The 13,233-nt window shown below is 43.4% G+C and overlaps 1 protein-coding gene across 10 annotated transcripts in view; it reads left to right on the top strand.

Moving 5' to 3' along the window:
- The window catches only part of BBS4 (Bardet-Biedl syndrome 4), a 100,132-nt gene extending 93,003 nt beyond the window's left edge, over window positions 1-7,129 (top strand). For all 10 annotated transcript variants that reach the window (XM_077829216.1, XM_077829213.1, XM_077829209.1 and 7 more), the window contains one exon: window positions 1,102-7,129. In XM_077829216.1, the coding sequence (XP_077685342.1) occupies window positions 1,102-1,253 (152 nt within the window). In that variant the 3' untranslated portion in view covers window positions 1,254-7,129. The remainder of the gene's footprint in view (window positions 1-1,101) is intronic.
- The last annotated feature ends 6,104 nt before the right edge of the window (window positions 7,130-13,233 follow it).

The following is a 13,233-nucleotide window of genomic DNA, read 5'->3' as shown; positions in this document are numbered from 1 at the left end:
ATTAGACAGAAGAGAAAAGGAGAGGAATAGGAAAGAGAAGAAATAATGTGAAGAAGGAAGAGAACACACAAGAGGTGACATGTAACATTTGAGCACAAGTGAAAGGTTGCGGGGGCACATGACCACTCCATGCATTGCCTCTGGCCTTTCCCACTCCCCCCATGCCTCCCAAACCCGCTCTAAGCCAGCACCACCTTGCCCCCACTCCCCTTACAGCTCCTTCCCCGCTTACTGTTGAAATGGTGGTTGTTAAGAACAGAAGATGCAGAGCTGGAAATTAATGAACCACAACTGATGTGTCGGATACTAGGCCTAACTGGTGGACACAATAATGTGGGGCTGGGCTGGGGTATTCCACCCACTCCTCCCTTTCGGAGTCCTTAAAAGAAAGATTTTGTGGGAAGAGTATGAAGGAACAAAAAGAAGCAGGGAAGAACAATCAGAGGCTACTGGAGCGAGCCCAACCATCATGGGACCCCGGGCCTTCTTTATCCTGCTCCTGAGAGAAGGCCAGAGAGAGGGACCCAGACAATATTATCACTTCTGCCAGCTCCAGCTGAAACCCAGCCACCACCAGGGATGAGAGGACTTTACCAACAGCAGCAATAACAAGAGCTCCAGCTCACCTCAGCTAACTTCTCTGTTCCCAACAAGGAGTTGTTATCATCTGTGATACCATCAAAAAGACTGTCAAACCAAGGAGAAGTCCTTTTAAACCTCCCTCCAGCTGAAGAGAAAGGGAACAAGGGATGTTAATGAAAGCCTCACTTAACACTTTACATTTCCAAGGCTTTCACTGTTTTTCCTTCTTTTACTGTCTCTGTACTGAAAGGGTACAAAGGGTTTTTAATGGTGTTTGCCATGGTACTGAGCAGGCTGAGGTCTCTGTGTGCCAAGCCTTGTTTAACACTGGCCAGTGCTGGACAGTGACTGGGCTGTGTTAACGCCTTTATATATAGTCCATATAATCCATCCAAATTCAGACAACATGCCTAGGTCCAGCACAGGCACAACCTTTTGCTTCAACAATTAGATGCCGTTTCCTGTGGCATAAAGAGGAGTGTATGGGACTGTGGCTGTAACCCTGTGTTGTATCAACAGGTGCTGGAGCATCGGCTCCCCTTGCAAAGCCCCCGTCGCTGCCTCTGGAACCTGAACCGGGCTCAGAAACAGGCCCCGAAGAGACCACAGTCCCTACAGAGCCCCAAGAACGGAGAAAAGAGAAGCGCAAAAGCAGGCTGACCACAGAATAGAACAGCAGCACTGGATGGGCTGGGCAGGCATGGGGGCCTGCTGGGCTGTTGGGAGCAAAAATCTTCGCTGCCACCTCTTAACTCAAGCATACCGTGAGCTTAGGCAAAATGCAGCTGGATGCCGATACAGTGACATTACCACCTGGCCTCATCCTTGTCTCAGTGATTCTTTGCTCCATGGCACCCAGAAGAGGTTCTGATGAGCTGCCCACTCGTGCTGCTGTGCTACTGCATGGGAGAACAGAGGTGCAATCCCTTACTTCCTTGAGGGAGGGGCTGCTGTAGCATTGCACACAGCGCGTAGGTGCTGAATCACTGAGATGGGCTGAGTCAATAGGATGGTTTAGCGAGGGCCAACTATGGTGACTGTGCAGCTTTTAAAGCAGTAGCTTGGATCAGTTCTCTAATTAGAACCGAGAGAGGATCATGCCCCTTTGGCAAGTGAGCCTTTTAGCTGGCTCAGAGGAAGCTCTACCAGCCTCTTGTAGTAAGGTCAGTGGAAGAACTGGAGGAGGGGAGAAGCTAGAAAAATTAACAGGACAAGTGAGTGGAAGCCAGATCAGTCCAAGGAGTGAAACAACCCTGAACGCAGGCCTGGAGGAGAGGCTACTCTCCATTGCTCAAAGGGAGATGTGTGCAACCTGCATGCCTGTTTACCGAAGCCCAGCCTCTGGTCGGGGTTGTCCATAAACCTGGGGAAAGCATTTCCAGCCCCCTTTCCTCAGGCAGCTAGCTGCAAGGCCACCTGCCTGGTACGTTGGGAGAGGAGCTCCCTCCCTCAGAGCTGTTCGCAGTGCTGTCAGTCCTGCAAGGTAGAGGTGACAGGGACTGGGAGGGAGCAGACTTCTCTGTAATAGACTCACCCGTTAGCTGGTAGCAAATGAAAGGAGACTGGACTTTCATCCACAATGTAAGTCTCTTGCTGGTTTCACTCCAGGGCGCTCTGGCTGACAGAGTTACAGCAGGCAGGGGGCACTTTGATACCCTACTAACACGCTGCCTCAGTTTGGTGGGAGTTTTAAAGAGTGTGGAGTAATTTGCCTTCAACACCCAGCTCTCCTGGAAGTTACTAGCACCTTGAGCAGGTTGATTTCTCTGTTTGTTCTGCTGGTGATGGGCTGGAACCAATTCCATTCCCACAGTCACTAAGTGAGAAGGGACAGGCTGACAGAGCCAAACAGAATTGGAAATAGTGGCTGATTTAATTTCTGCCTTTTCCAGCATCCCTGGGGAAGTTACAGTTATAACCTCTTTTGGGAACTTACACCAGTGGAGAGTTCTCTTCCTGAAAAGTAGATTCATGGTCTCAGGAAAGCCGGGTGGTAGTAGGCACAAGGATGTGTTGGAACTGAGAATTAGCCTATTTCCTTAGAGTCACTTACCTTCTGATGCCCTCCCTCCATCCCTCCCACATAAGTTAAATCCTGTTGACACTAACTGGCCTAATTTTAATAAAGCCATTGAGGTTGGACAACCTCGGTAGTGACCATCTCTACCGTTCCATCAGTTCCAACCCTTTCCAGACTCAACTGGCATCTTGTTTATTTTTTAAACTTCAATCCATTCAGCCCTGTACGTGCTGGGAGGGGAAAGATTATTACCACTAAAGAAACGGCTGTAACCCAAAGCGCCTGTGCACTTGGGCTGTCTTGTTCTCCAGAAGTGATGGAGAGGAGGGGACCATAGTAAGAGCTTTTCAGATACAGCTCTTCGTGGTAATCACTAGTGCCCAAGAAAGTAGCATAGTTGGCCTGACTCACGGCTGTTGCTGGGACAACCTGTCTGAGGAAGATTATTTGGCAAAAACAACACAGCAAGATCTTCTGTGTGCTCCCTTCCCTACAAGGGCGAGAGCAGGGTCTAGGCTTTGCATTTCATAACTTGCTGCTAGTTATACCAATTAGGTCATTTACAGTTTTCTGTTGCTGAGATAGCGCTCACCTTTTGAAAAATTTAGCTATTGTCAACTTTACCCCAGCTGGCAAGGGAAACTCTTCTCCAGCAGCTGCAGCCAGGCTAAGCACCTCACACCTGAATGGAGCCATATGAGACTGTAAATGTTACACACAGGCTGTTTTCCTTCTGAGTTAAGAGACTAGTTAAACTAAAGGTGAGGCCAGTTTCTCTGCCCTTAACTCACTAACAGTTTGTATCTCCTAGCTGCCCTACCCTGCCCTGGCCCCAGTTCCACAGAACACTCCAGCCAAAAAAAGCTGCTTTTGCAACATAAAGCAGAACCACTATCATCGACATAAAATGTCAGTAACTCTTACTGGTGTAGCCCTTGTCCATCTTACCCCACAGTGATTGTGATCGCTGCCAATCACATCTCAAGCCCCTAACACGCCTACAGACACTGAATTAATAACTTGTGCAAGGAACCCTTCATTAGTGTTGTAGGAACCTACAGTGTGTTTCACAGGTTTTCTGTACCTACAGCTCCCACTGCTGTCAGGATATCCGGTGCTCAGACCTCTGAAAGCTAGCCTAGGCATGATTTACAAGTCCTGAATTTAGCTGTATTATGGGATAACAACCTTAAAGTTTCATCAGTGTTATTTTGCATAATCAACAGTAACTAATCAGAATGTACAAGGGAGGGCAGTTAACGTTACCAGATCCTTAGCTTGGTCACCGAATGCCTGGTGCAACATGGGCCAGGTTCTGGGAATAACAACAGCCCTGCTGTACATTCTGATTAGCTACTATCGTGCAAAATGACGCTAACGCAAATTTAAGGTTATTAAAGCGCGATCAGGAACCAAAGTTAATGTATTTTGGGGGGTTAGCTGACAAATGGCTGATGAGCTCTTGATCTATTAAACACACTAAATGAACAGCAACAGTTCACAATTTTTGGTTTGTAACCAAAGTGCCCTGTTTAAACCAGGTTTGACTTCCTCACAACCCATTTAACTGTGTTGCAGTTATTTTGTATTACAAATACTAGAGGCCTCCCCCTGGATCAAGGCCCCCCTGGGCTAGGGGCTGTACAAAACAGAGTTCTTTCTCTGGAGAGCTTACAATTTAAGTAGACAAGACAAACGGTAGTTGAAATGGGAAGCAACTTACCAAAATCATAACTGATCATTCTAGTATCTTGTTAGTTGCAGTTTTATATTGAAATAGTCATGCTGAATGTCACTGTCATTTCCACGGGGTGCATGTGAGAGGACTGATTTTTACTGGAAGAGCACAAAGCTGGGGCAAGGAGTTTTCTTCACTTCTAAAGTATGGAGAGAATTTTTTTTTTTAAATAAAGTTTGCTTCAGCTTCAGCATCCCCCTTCAAACCTCTCTGTGCAGTTTCTTCAGCATTTAGGTGCAATAGTTAAACGTGGGCAGAGGAAGACTTGATAAGCAAAACAAAGTTGCTTTAATCCCTCTCGTTGATGTACTGCTTTGTACCTTACATTAAAACCCCTTTCAGACTAGGGAGGGAACAGCCCCTTGCGTTAGTACATAAAATAGGTGACCAGACCATGGAATGGTGACTGCCTATGCCCATGGGAAGGTGATCCACTGAAGCAGGAAGACTGGGGCTTCTCCCACTGTCCCAAATACTAGTCTTACTGGTAGTGAACTGTTTGGTTGAACTTTTAATCGTACTCTGAACAGTGCCTGTGGAAGCAGAGGAAAGAAAGGGGTGGGGAAAGGCCTGTTTCTAGCAGGTTATGAAATACATTTGCTACACTTAATTGATTCAAGCAGCTGCTGCCCCACTGACAGTTTCACAATGTAGTGTGGCTCATGAGGAGCCATACACCTTGATCTTCAGGAGAGAGGAGATACTTGAAGAGCTACACCCTACTTGCCCTGTCCCCAGAAGTGTGTAGCCCCCTTTTTTAGGCTCCTGGATGCTAAGATCGTCTGATGCTTTTACAACGAGGATTTCATGTTTACAGAGTACACACATGGATGGTAGAGGTGTTTTAAATAACCTTTGGGGACAGCATTCTCCTTCTGTGGAATCAAACTGTGGGACCTTGTTAGTCTCTAGACTTGGGCTAGGGGAAGAGGGAATTTAACTTTGGGGGAAATTTTTAAATGTGTAAATAGAGACCGTAGATGATGAGGATAATAAATTGAATTGGAGCGCAGCACGTGCTTTTGTATACAATGGATTCACAGTAGTCGCTTCCCTGTACTCTCCAACTTTGACCTGGCTGATGGAGAGTGAGGCTAGACTGGTAATGAAAGAAAGGTAAGTGTAGGGATTTTTCAGTGGAATTTATGCTGTTTTTGTTCTCCTTCCCCCCCAAAACAAGCTGCTTGGCTGAAACATAATACTGAAGTGACAGTTTTCCTTCTCTTTCCATAAATAGGTACGTAAGAGGGAAACAACAGCAGGTCAGAAAGAGCTGAGAGTTGGATTTCTAGAGCCATTGGTGCCCCTGGCTTCTTTTGAGCACATCCACACCACAGACCAGCTTACCTTGTCCCGTCTAGTTTCCGCGTAGGCAAAAGCCAGGCGTGCTAAGCCACCTCATAGGAGCACGTGCTGTAATAAATGGAGCCTTGCAAATCTGCAGATAACCAGTTTATTTCCACCCGTGAGGATATCCATGGACCATGTCTGCGGAGTGGCTGCAGATACAAATTTTGTGCCCACATAGGGCTCTAATAATAGGCTCTAAGGGAAAGGACATGCAGGAAAGGCTGTCATTTCAGACAAAAGTAGCCTAGAACTAAGTCAGACACATGCTGTTCCAAACTAGGAAGCTGGATTTGCACTTGGCAGAGCCCCTTCTATGAAGACAGACAACTTTGTAAGCTGATTAGAAAAAAAAAGCTTTACTGAAATAGCATGACAAACTATATACAGAAATGCACTACAAAAATCAAAGCATAGCATATAAAAAGTCCCAGGATGCTTACAATAGAAAAGACACATTAATTTTACCTCAAGGAAGGTTCCCCCGTGTGTTCTCCCCTCCCCCAAGTCAAACTGCACAGAAACAGAATTTCCTGTGCCATGCTTCACAGATATTGTACAGTGGAAAAAAAGATAGGCTCAGACACTAGTTTGTATTGTTTAACAGCAGCTTTCCTGAGAAGTTCTTAAGGAAGCTTTTTGGCTCTTGCATTTTAACAAGATCATTCACCCCTAGGTGCCATGGCTTGTGTTCTTCAGCTGCCACTCCCGAGGCAGGATGACCCCAGATTAAGTTTTAAAAAATCACAGCTAGTTTCATATATGCCTTTCCCATTGCTTCTGAGATAGCAGATGCTGTGTCCACAATGGCCAACCTGTGTTTGTTCCTTTTGCTTGGGGAAACCCAACAGACAGAAGTCTGACATCCCACAATTCCCTGAGATTTCAATCTGGTCAAGGGTTATATCTCAAGCTATTATGCAAGAAACTTCATTAGAACATAAAACTGGGTGACGGGGCCATAAAATGGCAGATGAAATTCAATGTTGATAAATGCAAAGTAATGCACATTGGAAAACAATCCCAACTATACAAAATGATGGGGGTCTAAATTAGCTGTTACCACTCAAGAAAGAGATCTTGGCGTCATTGAGACTAGTTCTCTGAAAACATCCACTCAATGTGCAGCGACAGTCAAAAAGGTGAACAGAATGTTGGGAATAATTAAGAACGGGATAGATAATAAGACAGAAAATATCATATTGCTTCTATATAAATCCATGGTACGCTCACATCTTGAATACCGTATGCAGATGTGGTCGCCCCATCTCAAAAAAGATATATTGGACTTGGAAAAGGTTCAGAAAAAGGCAACAAAAATGATCAGGGGTATGGAATGGCTGCCATATGAGGAGAGATTAATAAGACTGGGATTTTTCAGCTTGGAAGTGAGATGACTAAGGGGGGATATGATAAAGGTCTATAAAATCATGACTAGTGTGGAGAAAGGAAATAAGGAAGTATTATTTACTCCTCATAACACAAGAACTAGGGGTCACCAAATGAAATTAGTAAGCAGCAGGTTTTAAACAAAAAAGAGGAAGCATTTTTTTGCACAACGCACAGTAAACCTGTGGAGCTCCTTGCCAAAGCATGTTGTGAAGACCAAGACTATATAACAGGGTTAAAAAAAGAACTAGATAAGTTCGTGGAGAACAGGTCCATCAACTGCTATTTGCCAGGATGGGCAGCGATGCAACACCATGCTCTGAGTGTCCCTAGCCTCACTTCACCAGAAGCTGGGAGTGGATAACAGTGGATCGATTGCTCAACAATTGCCTGTTCTGTTCATTCCCTCTGGGGCACCTGGCACTGGCTCCTGCCAGAAGACAGGATACTGAGCTAGATGGATGTTTGGTCTGATCCAGGATGGCTGTTCTTATGTAGTTTGGTTATATTTTAATTTGAGAACATTCCTATTATAAACCCAATGTAGATGGCACCAGCCCCATGTATGTATTTAGGCTTGGAAGGATTAGTCTTATCTGTACGTGTCAGTAAACACTGATCTCACTGTACACACAGAAACCCATGAAAAAGTAATTCCAGCTACAATGATCGATATTTAGATAGCCCAAGTAAACCCAATACTGCCTGAGAATTACTTAAAGTTCCACCTTAATGTGTATCAAATATATTGTATTGCTTGCATTAGTGCCATTTAGGTAACTAACTTTTTGAATCTCAATATTAACTAATATTAATATTGTCATTAAATTATTACTCTGACCCCCCCGCCCAGTAATTTCCCACAACCATGAAAATTTTAATTGATAATCTAAAAAAAAAAAAAAAGCTTTAAGAATCAGCATCTGTCAAAAATAAAAAATAAAAATAAAAAATCAAATTCAGCCAAGCCCCTGTGTGGGTGTATATTCTATTAAGAAAAGAGAGAGAAGGCAGCAAGAAGGGATCCAACACCATTCATATATCCTGTTTAGACTTCCCAAGCCCACTCAGAGCTGGAAGGGGGCTTGTCTCATCTATTTAGTAATCTCTCTGCTGTAGTCTCACATCTGTCATTCAAACACAGTACTTTGTTGTAGCCTCTGCTTTAGTTGGCTGGTGAAAGACAAAGGGCTGTAAACAGTAAGTCTCACCCAGTGCAAAGGAAAATAAAGGAGGTGGATCTGCTTTGAGAAGCACCAGTTCCTGTCTTGCTCAGCCATTTCTTATTGCTGATAACTGCTTGGTGCAGTATCCAGACTGAGTACAGCTGCTGCATGTGTGCTTTTCATGCTCTTCAGTAGACTACGGTCTAATAGCACTGTATTATGTTTGTTAGCTAGTGAGTAGTTACCTATATTCTCAAAACGGAAGCACCACCACTGCCAGCCTCCTCCAATAGCTGGGTTTTGAGCCAGAAGTACTTGACAGCACCACTTCAAAAGAATTTGCTCTATGCATGTATACCAGCACCTATGCCAGATATCTCAAGATTAATGCAAAGAACCAATGGGATAGCTACAAATGAAGAGTGTTCTCTTCCCCACTAAGCAATAAGCTCTGAGAAAAAAATATGCAGAAATTGGTAGAGATTACTCGTGTAATCAGGCTGGCTTATGCTATGCTTTTGCCATTCTCTCAAGAGTCTGTTCCCAATTGCCACTTCACCATATTTCAGAAAATGATTGGAAAACTGCCTGTGGCACATAATTACTCAGTTGTTCCTGAAAGTTCAACACATAATTACAACAGGTAAATCAGCAAGGCAGAGCACAGCCATTGCCAATGAATTTCACAGTCTAACACAGGACATGCCTTTTATTTCGCTTATAATCCCTTGTACTGCAGTGTTACACATGCCAGAAGCAGCAGCCTATACCTTAAGCAAACCAGTCTTAAAATAACTTTCTTGAGAGAAAGACAAAAAGACAAACCCATACACTGCAGGTTGCACCACAGGTGTCTGTAGATACACAGAATTGGCATCTCCACAACTGCGGCTAAGTGAAATCAGTAGACTAGGTTCCATCAGCTGATGCAGTCTCTACTGAAAGGTACTAAAGGCTAAGGTAAATGACAGGACAATTTCAGGAACTGCTTCCCCCTCCCCCCCTTCCTTTTAAAAGAAAGGCCTAGCAAGCAAAGAGTGGACTTAGCCAGCTTTCCCATATTGCACAGGGAAAGGTCTGAGACACAGGAAGAAAATTAAGTAGTTTAGTGACACTTCTAGGTATCTTCACGTGGCAAGAAAACAGCCCTTAAAAATGGAGCTCTAGAATTTAAATGGCTGAGTCTGGAATCAGCTCTATCCTTGCAGGGCAGGCATCACAGCACCAAGGACACTGCGAAGCAACTTCAAGGGCTATCTGCCCTGAACTGATCCACAAGCTATTTTTGCCAGACTTTATTTTTAACAATTTAAAGCAAAGTTTAAATGACTGTTTTATCAAACTTAGGAAAGGATAAGGGTAAATATTGCAGCTGTATGGCTAAGCAGGTTCTGTGCTAGATACCGATAGAAATGAACACATCACAAATGCAGCTGCCTTTAACCAGCAACTAACAGCCACAGGCCTGCTGGCTTAATACCATGCTGTTGAGCTCAAGTATTGTGTCAGCAGCAGTTGGAAGGTAAGACACTCCCTAGCCTACAGAATAGCTGGGAAAGTCCTGCTCAGGAGCCTAACGCTAATCAAGGTTTGGATCATCTACCTATGTGGGTTTCATAGCATGATTCATAGTAATATAGAGAAGAGAGAGAAATGCCGGTGAGAACAGTTTCAAAATTATTTTAAAGCATATTTGATACGCTAGCGTTCCCTTCACAAAAGTGAAACAAGTACTGGATTTTTTACAGCCTTTTGGGCTAAGAAATTCATTCACATGCCCACAATACAGGGCTTAATCTTCTACAAAAATCAAGCTATGGTTTGGGGGGATTTTTTTTTAATGCTCATAAAAATTTTTTTTAAAAACCCCAGCATTTAACTCTGCTGATTCATTTTCTAGCTCAAAGTTTCATAGCAATAAGACAGCTTTGAGTATAATTTAGAGCTGGTAACAATGGCATTGCAGCTGGGATAACTGAAATAGCACTGGGAATAGTGAGAGTAATTTTTCCACTTCTATTACTCAACAAAGGCAGTTCAAAATACCAAGTAGCAGTGAAGAGCTAGCACTATTGCATCAGATATAGGAAGGAGACGCTCGTGGACATACAGTGCCCTACAAGTGTATGAGAAATGTTCTGGCTGAAACTCATGTTTTGTGCATTCCATTGTTTGGCCTGGAAAGGCACATTTGAGTTAAGTGGAGCTGGTTTGGGGCACAGAAAGCATGGAGTGAAGAACTGCAGGATGCTGCCTTCCAGTTTCAGCTGGTTACTGTGTGGGCTCTTTCAACAGGTAGCCAGGAAGATAGTGGCAACATTTGTCAACCATTAAGTCCTACTGATTAAGGATTATTCTCACTAAGGAAATTTGGTAACTGTGAACCAGTGAGATTAAGTCAAGCTGCCTAACCTTAAAGTATCATGTGGCTGCTTCATAATATGGCAAGAGCACCATCAGTTCCATCATAAGATGCTCTAATTCAAAGCACATATTAAAGTGGAAACACAACACAACACAGTTATGCCAGGTCACAAGAAAGCCCAGGAATATTAGTGGGTCAGAAAGAATCTTACTATCAAAAAACAAGGGAGTAAAAAGTAGTTTATCATTTTCCAGGGTTTTGTTTCTAAATTCAAACGCACTCAAGTTCAGACCCTACTGGGTGTAAGTCGGTCGTGTCTCTATGGAATGACCTGAGTGCCGAACTCCTCTACATGGAAAGAAACTCAGGTTCTGGGTCTTTAAGATGGGTAGAATTTTAAGTGTTCGTTTTGGTCTGTGGGATCTGCCTATTTAATGAGGTTAGTCAAAATAGTTAAAACATATTTTCAAAAAATAAATCTTAAAACTCCAGGATTTTCATGTATACTTTCTAAGCCAGAATCTGCCCTATGCCCATGCAATCTTGGGTTTTGTCCTGAAAATCTAAGGTCTTGACACTAGTTTTTCGAAGACACATGTAAAATATCACAGCAGTCAGGCTTGCTCTATAACCAACAGCCTGTACATATTTTTCTTTTGTCTCTAAGTCAAAAATCCATATAGCTTTGCTGGCTTTGAATAAATTTGCACCTGCCAAAGCAAAGGATTAATTCCTAAATTGGCAGGATGCACGGTCTTTGGTAGTGCTAGTGCTTCTGTGCCCACAGTCTATGTTCACAAAGGTTGCACAATAATGTACATTTCTCCTAATGGCAGGTGCCTCGGACCTGTTAGTCAAAGAAGCAAATTGGCCTTTTTAATAAAAATAGTAAAGCGCTGTCCTTCAAAACTGAAGATACAATTTACTGAAGGAGGAGGAGTTTGGATATCAATGAACTCTTATTCAAGTTCCATGACTGAAATGAATGTCAAACCGCAAGGTGAAGCTAGAATGAGACACCAACTGCAGGATGTGCACTACAGAGCTGGTTCCTTCCTCTTGCCCTGGTGATGCAGAAGAGACTCTGTCATAAATATAAAGGGAAGGGTAAACACCTTTCAATCCCTCCTTGCCAGAGGAAAAACGCTTTCACCTGTAAAGGGGTTAAGAAGCTATGATAACCTCGCTGAAACCTGACCAAAAGGACCAATGAGGAGACAAGATACTTTCAAAGCGGGGGGGGGGGAAAACAAAGATTCTCTCTGTCTGTGTTGCTTTTGCTGGGACCAGAGCAGGAATGCAGGTCAGAACTCCTGTAAAGGGCTAATAAGTAATCTAGTTAGATATGTTTCAGAGTAACAGCCGTGTTAGTCTGTATTCGCAAAAAGAAAAGGAGTACTTGTGGCACCTTAGAGACTAACCAATTTATTTGAGCATGAGCTTTCGTGAGCTACAGCTCACTTCATCAGATGCATACCGTGGAAACTGCAGCAGACTTTATATATACACAGAGAATATGAAACAATACCTCCTCCCACCCCACTGTCCTGCTGGTAATAGCTTATTGTTTCATATTCTCTGTGTATATATAAAGTCTGCTGCAGTTTCCACGGTATGCATCTGATGAAGTGAGCTGTAGCTCACGAAAGCTCATGCTCAAATAAATTGGTTAGTCTCTAAGGTGCCACAAGTACTCCTTTTCTAGTTAGATATGCGTTAGATTCTGTTTTGTTTAAATGGCTGATAAAATAAGTTGTGCTGAATGGCATGTATATTCCTGTTTTGGTGTCTTAAGGTTTTGCCTAGAGGGATTGTCTATGTTTTGAATCTGATTACCCTGTAAGGTATTTACCATCCTGATTTTACAGAGGTGATTTTTACTTTTTCTTCAATTAAAATTCTTCTTTTAAGAACCTGATTGCTTTTTTCATTGTTCTTAAGATCCAAGGGTTTGGGTCTGTGTTCACCTATGCAAATTGTGAGGATTTTTGTGCTTTTGAGGATTTTTATCAAGCCTTCCCCAGGAAAGGGGGTGTAGGGCTTGGGAGGATTTTGGGGGGAAAGAAGTTTCCAAGCAGGCTCTTTCCCTGTTATATATTTGTTAGACGCTTGGTGGTGGCAACAATAAAGTCCAAGGGCAAAAGGTAAAATAGTTTTTATCTTGGGGAAGTTTTAACCTAAGCTGGTAAAAATAAGCTTAGGGGGTTTTCCACGCAGGTCCCCACATCTGTACCCTAGAGTTCAGAGTGGGGAAGGAACCTTGACAGACTCAGACTTTAAAGCCAGTAGGGACCATCATGCTCATCTTGTCTCACATTTTGCAGACTCTTTCCTCTGAGAGAATTTTCCACCATTCTGGGTTTTCTCTGAATCCCCAAGCCAACAGTAGTTATAAGTGGACTGGACACCATTTTGTGTGGTGTCAAGAAGGCATGCAACAGCTCCTAATTTATACCCTCACACAGCACCCTATGGGGCTTATCTGATTTTAAATGTGTGTGAGCCACAAGTCCACATTACATCAGTCCTCTGGTTTTCCCTACAGAAAAACTCCATAGACAGCAATACTAATATGAGGAGAGAATGGCATTAGCCACATCCTGCTAGTTTTACAATATATGGGGAG

Source organism: Eretmochelys imbricata, chromosome 10 (assembly GCF_965152235.1).
Source record: "Eretmochelys imbricata isolate rEreImb1 chromosome 10, rEreImb1.hap1, whole genome shotgun sequence".
Classification (NCBI taxonomy): domain Eukaryota; kingdom Metazoa; phylum Chordata; order Testudines; family Cheloniidae; genus Eretmochelys; species Eretmochelys imbricata.
Note: the sequence above shows the minus strand (reverse complement) of the source record. Positions and strands in the feature narration are given on the sequence as shown.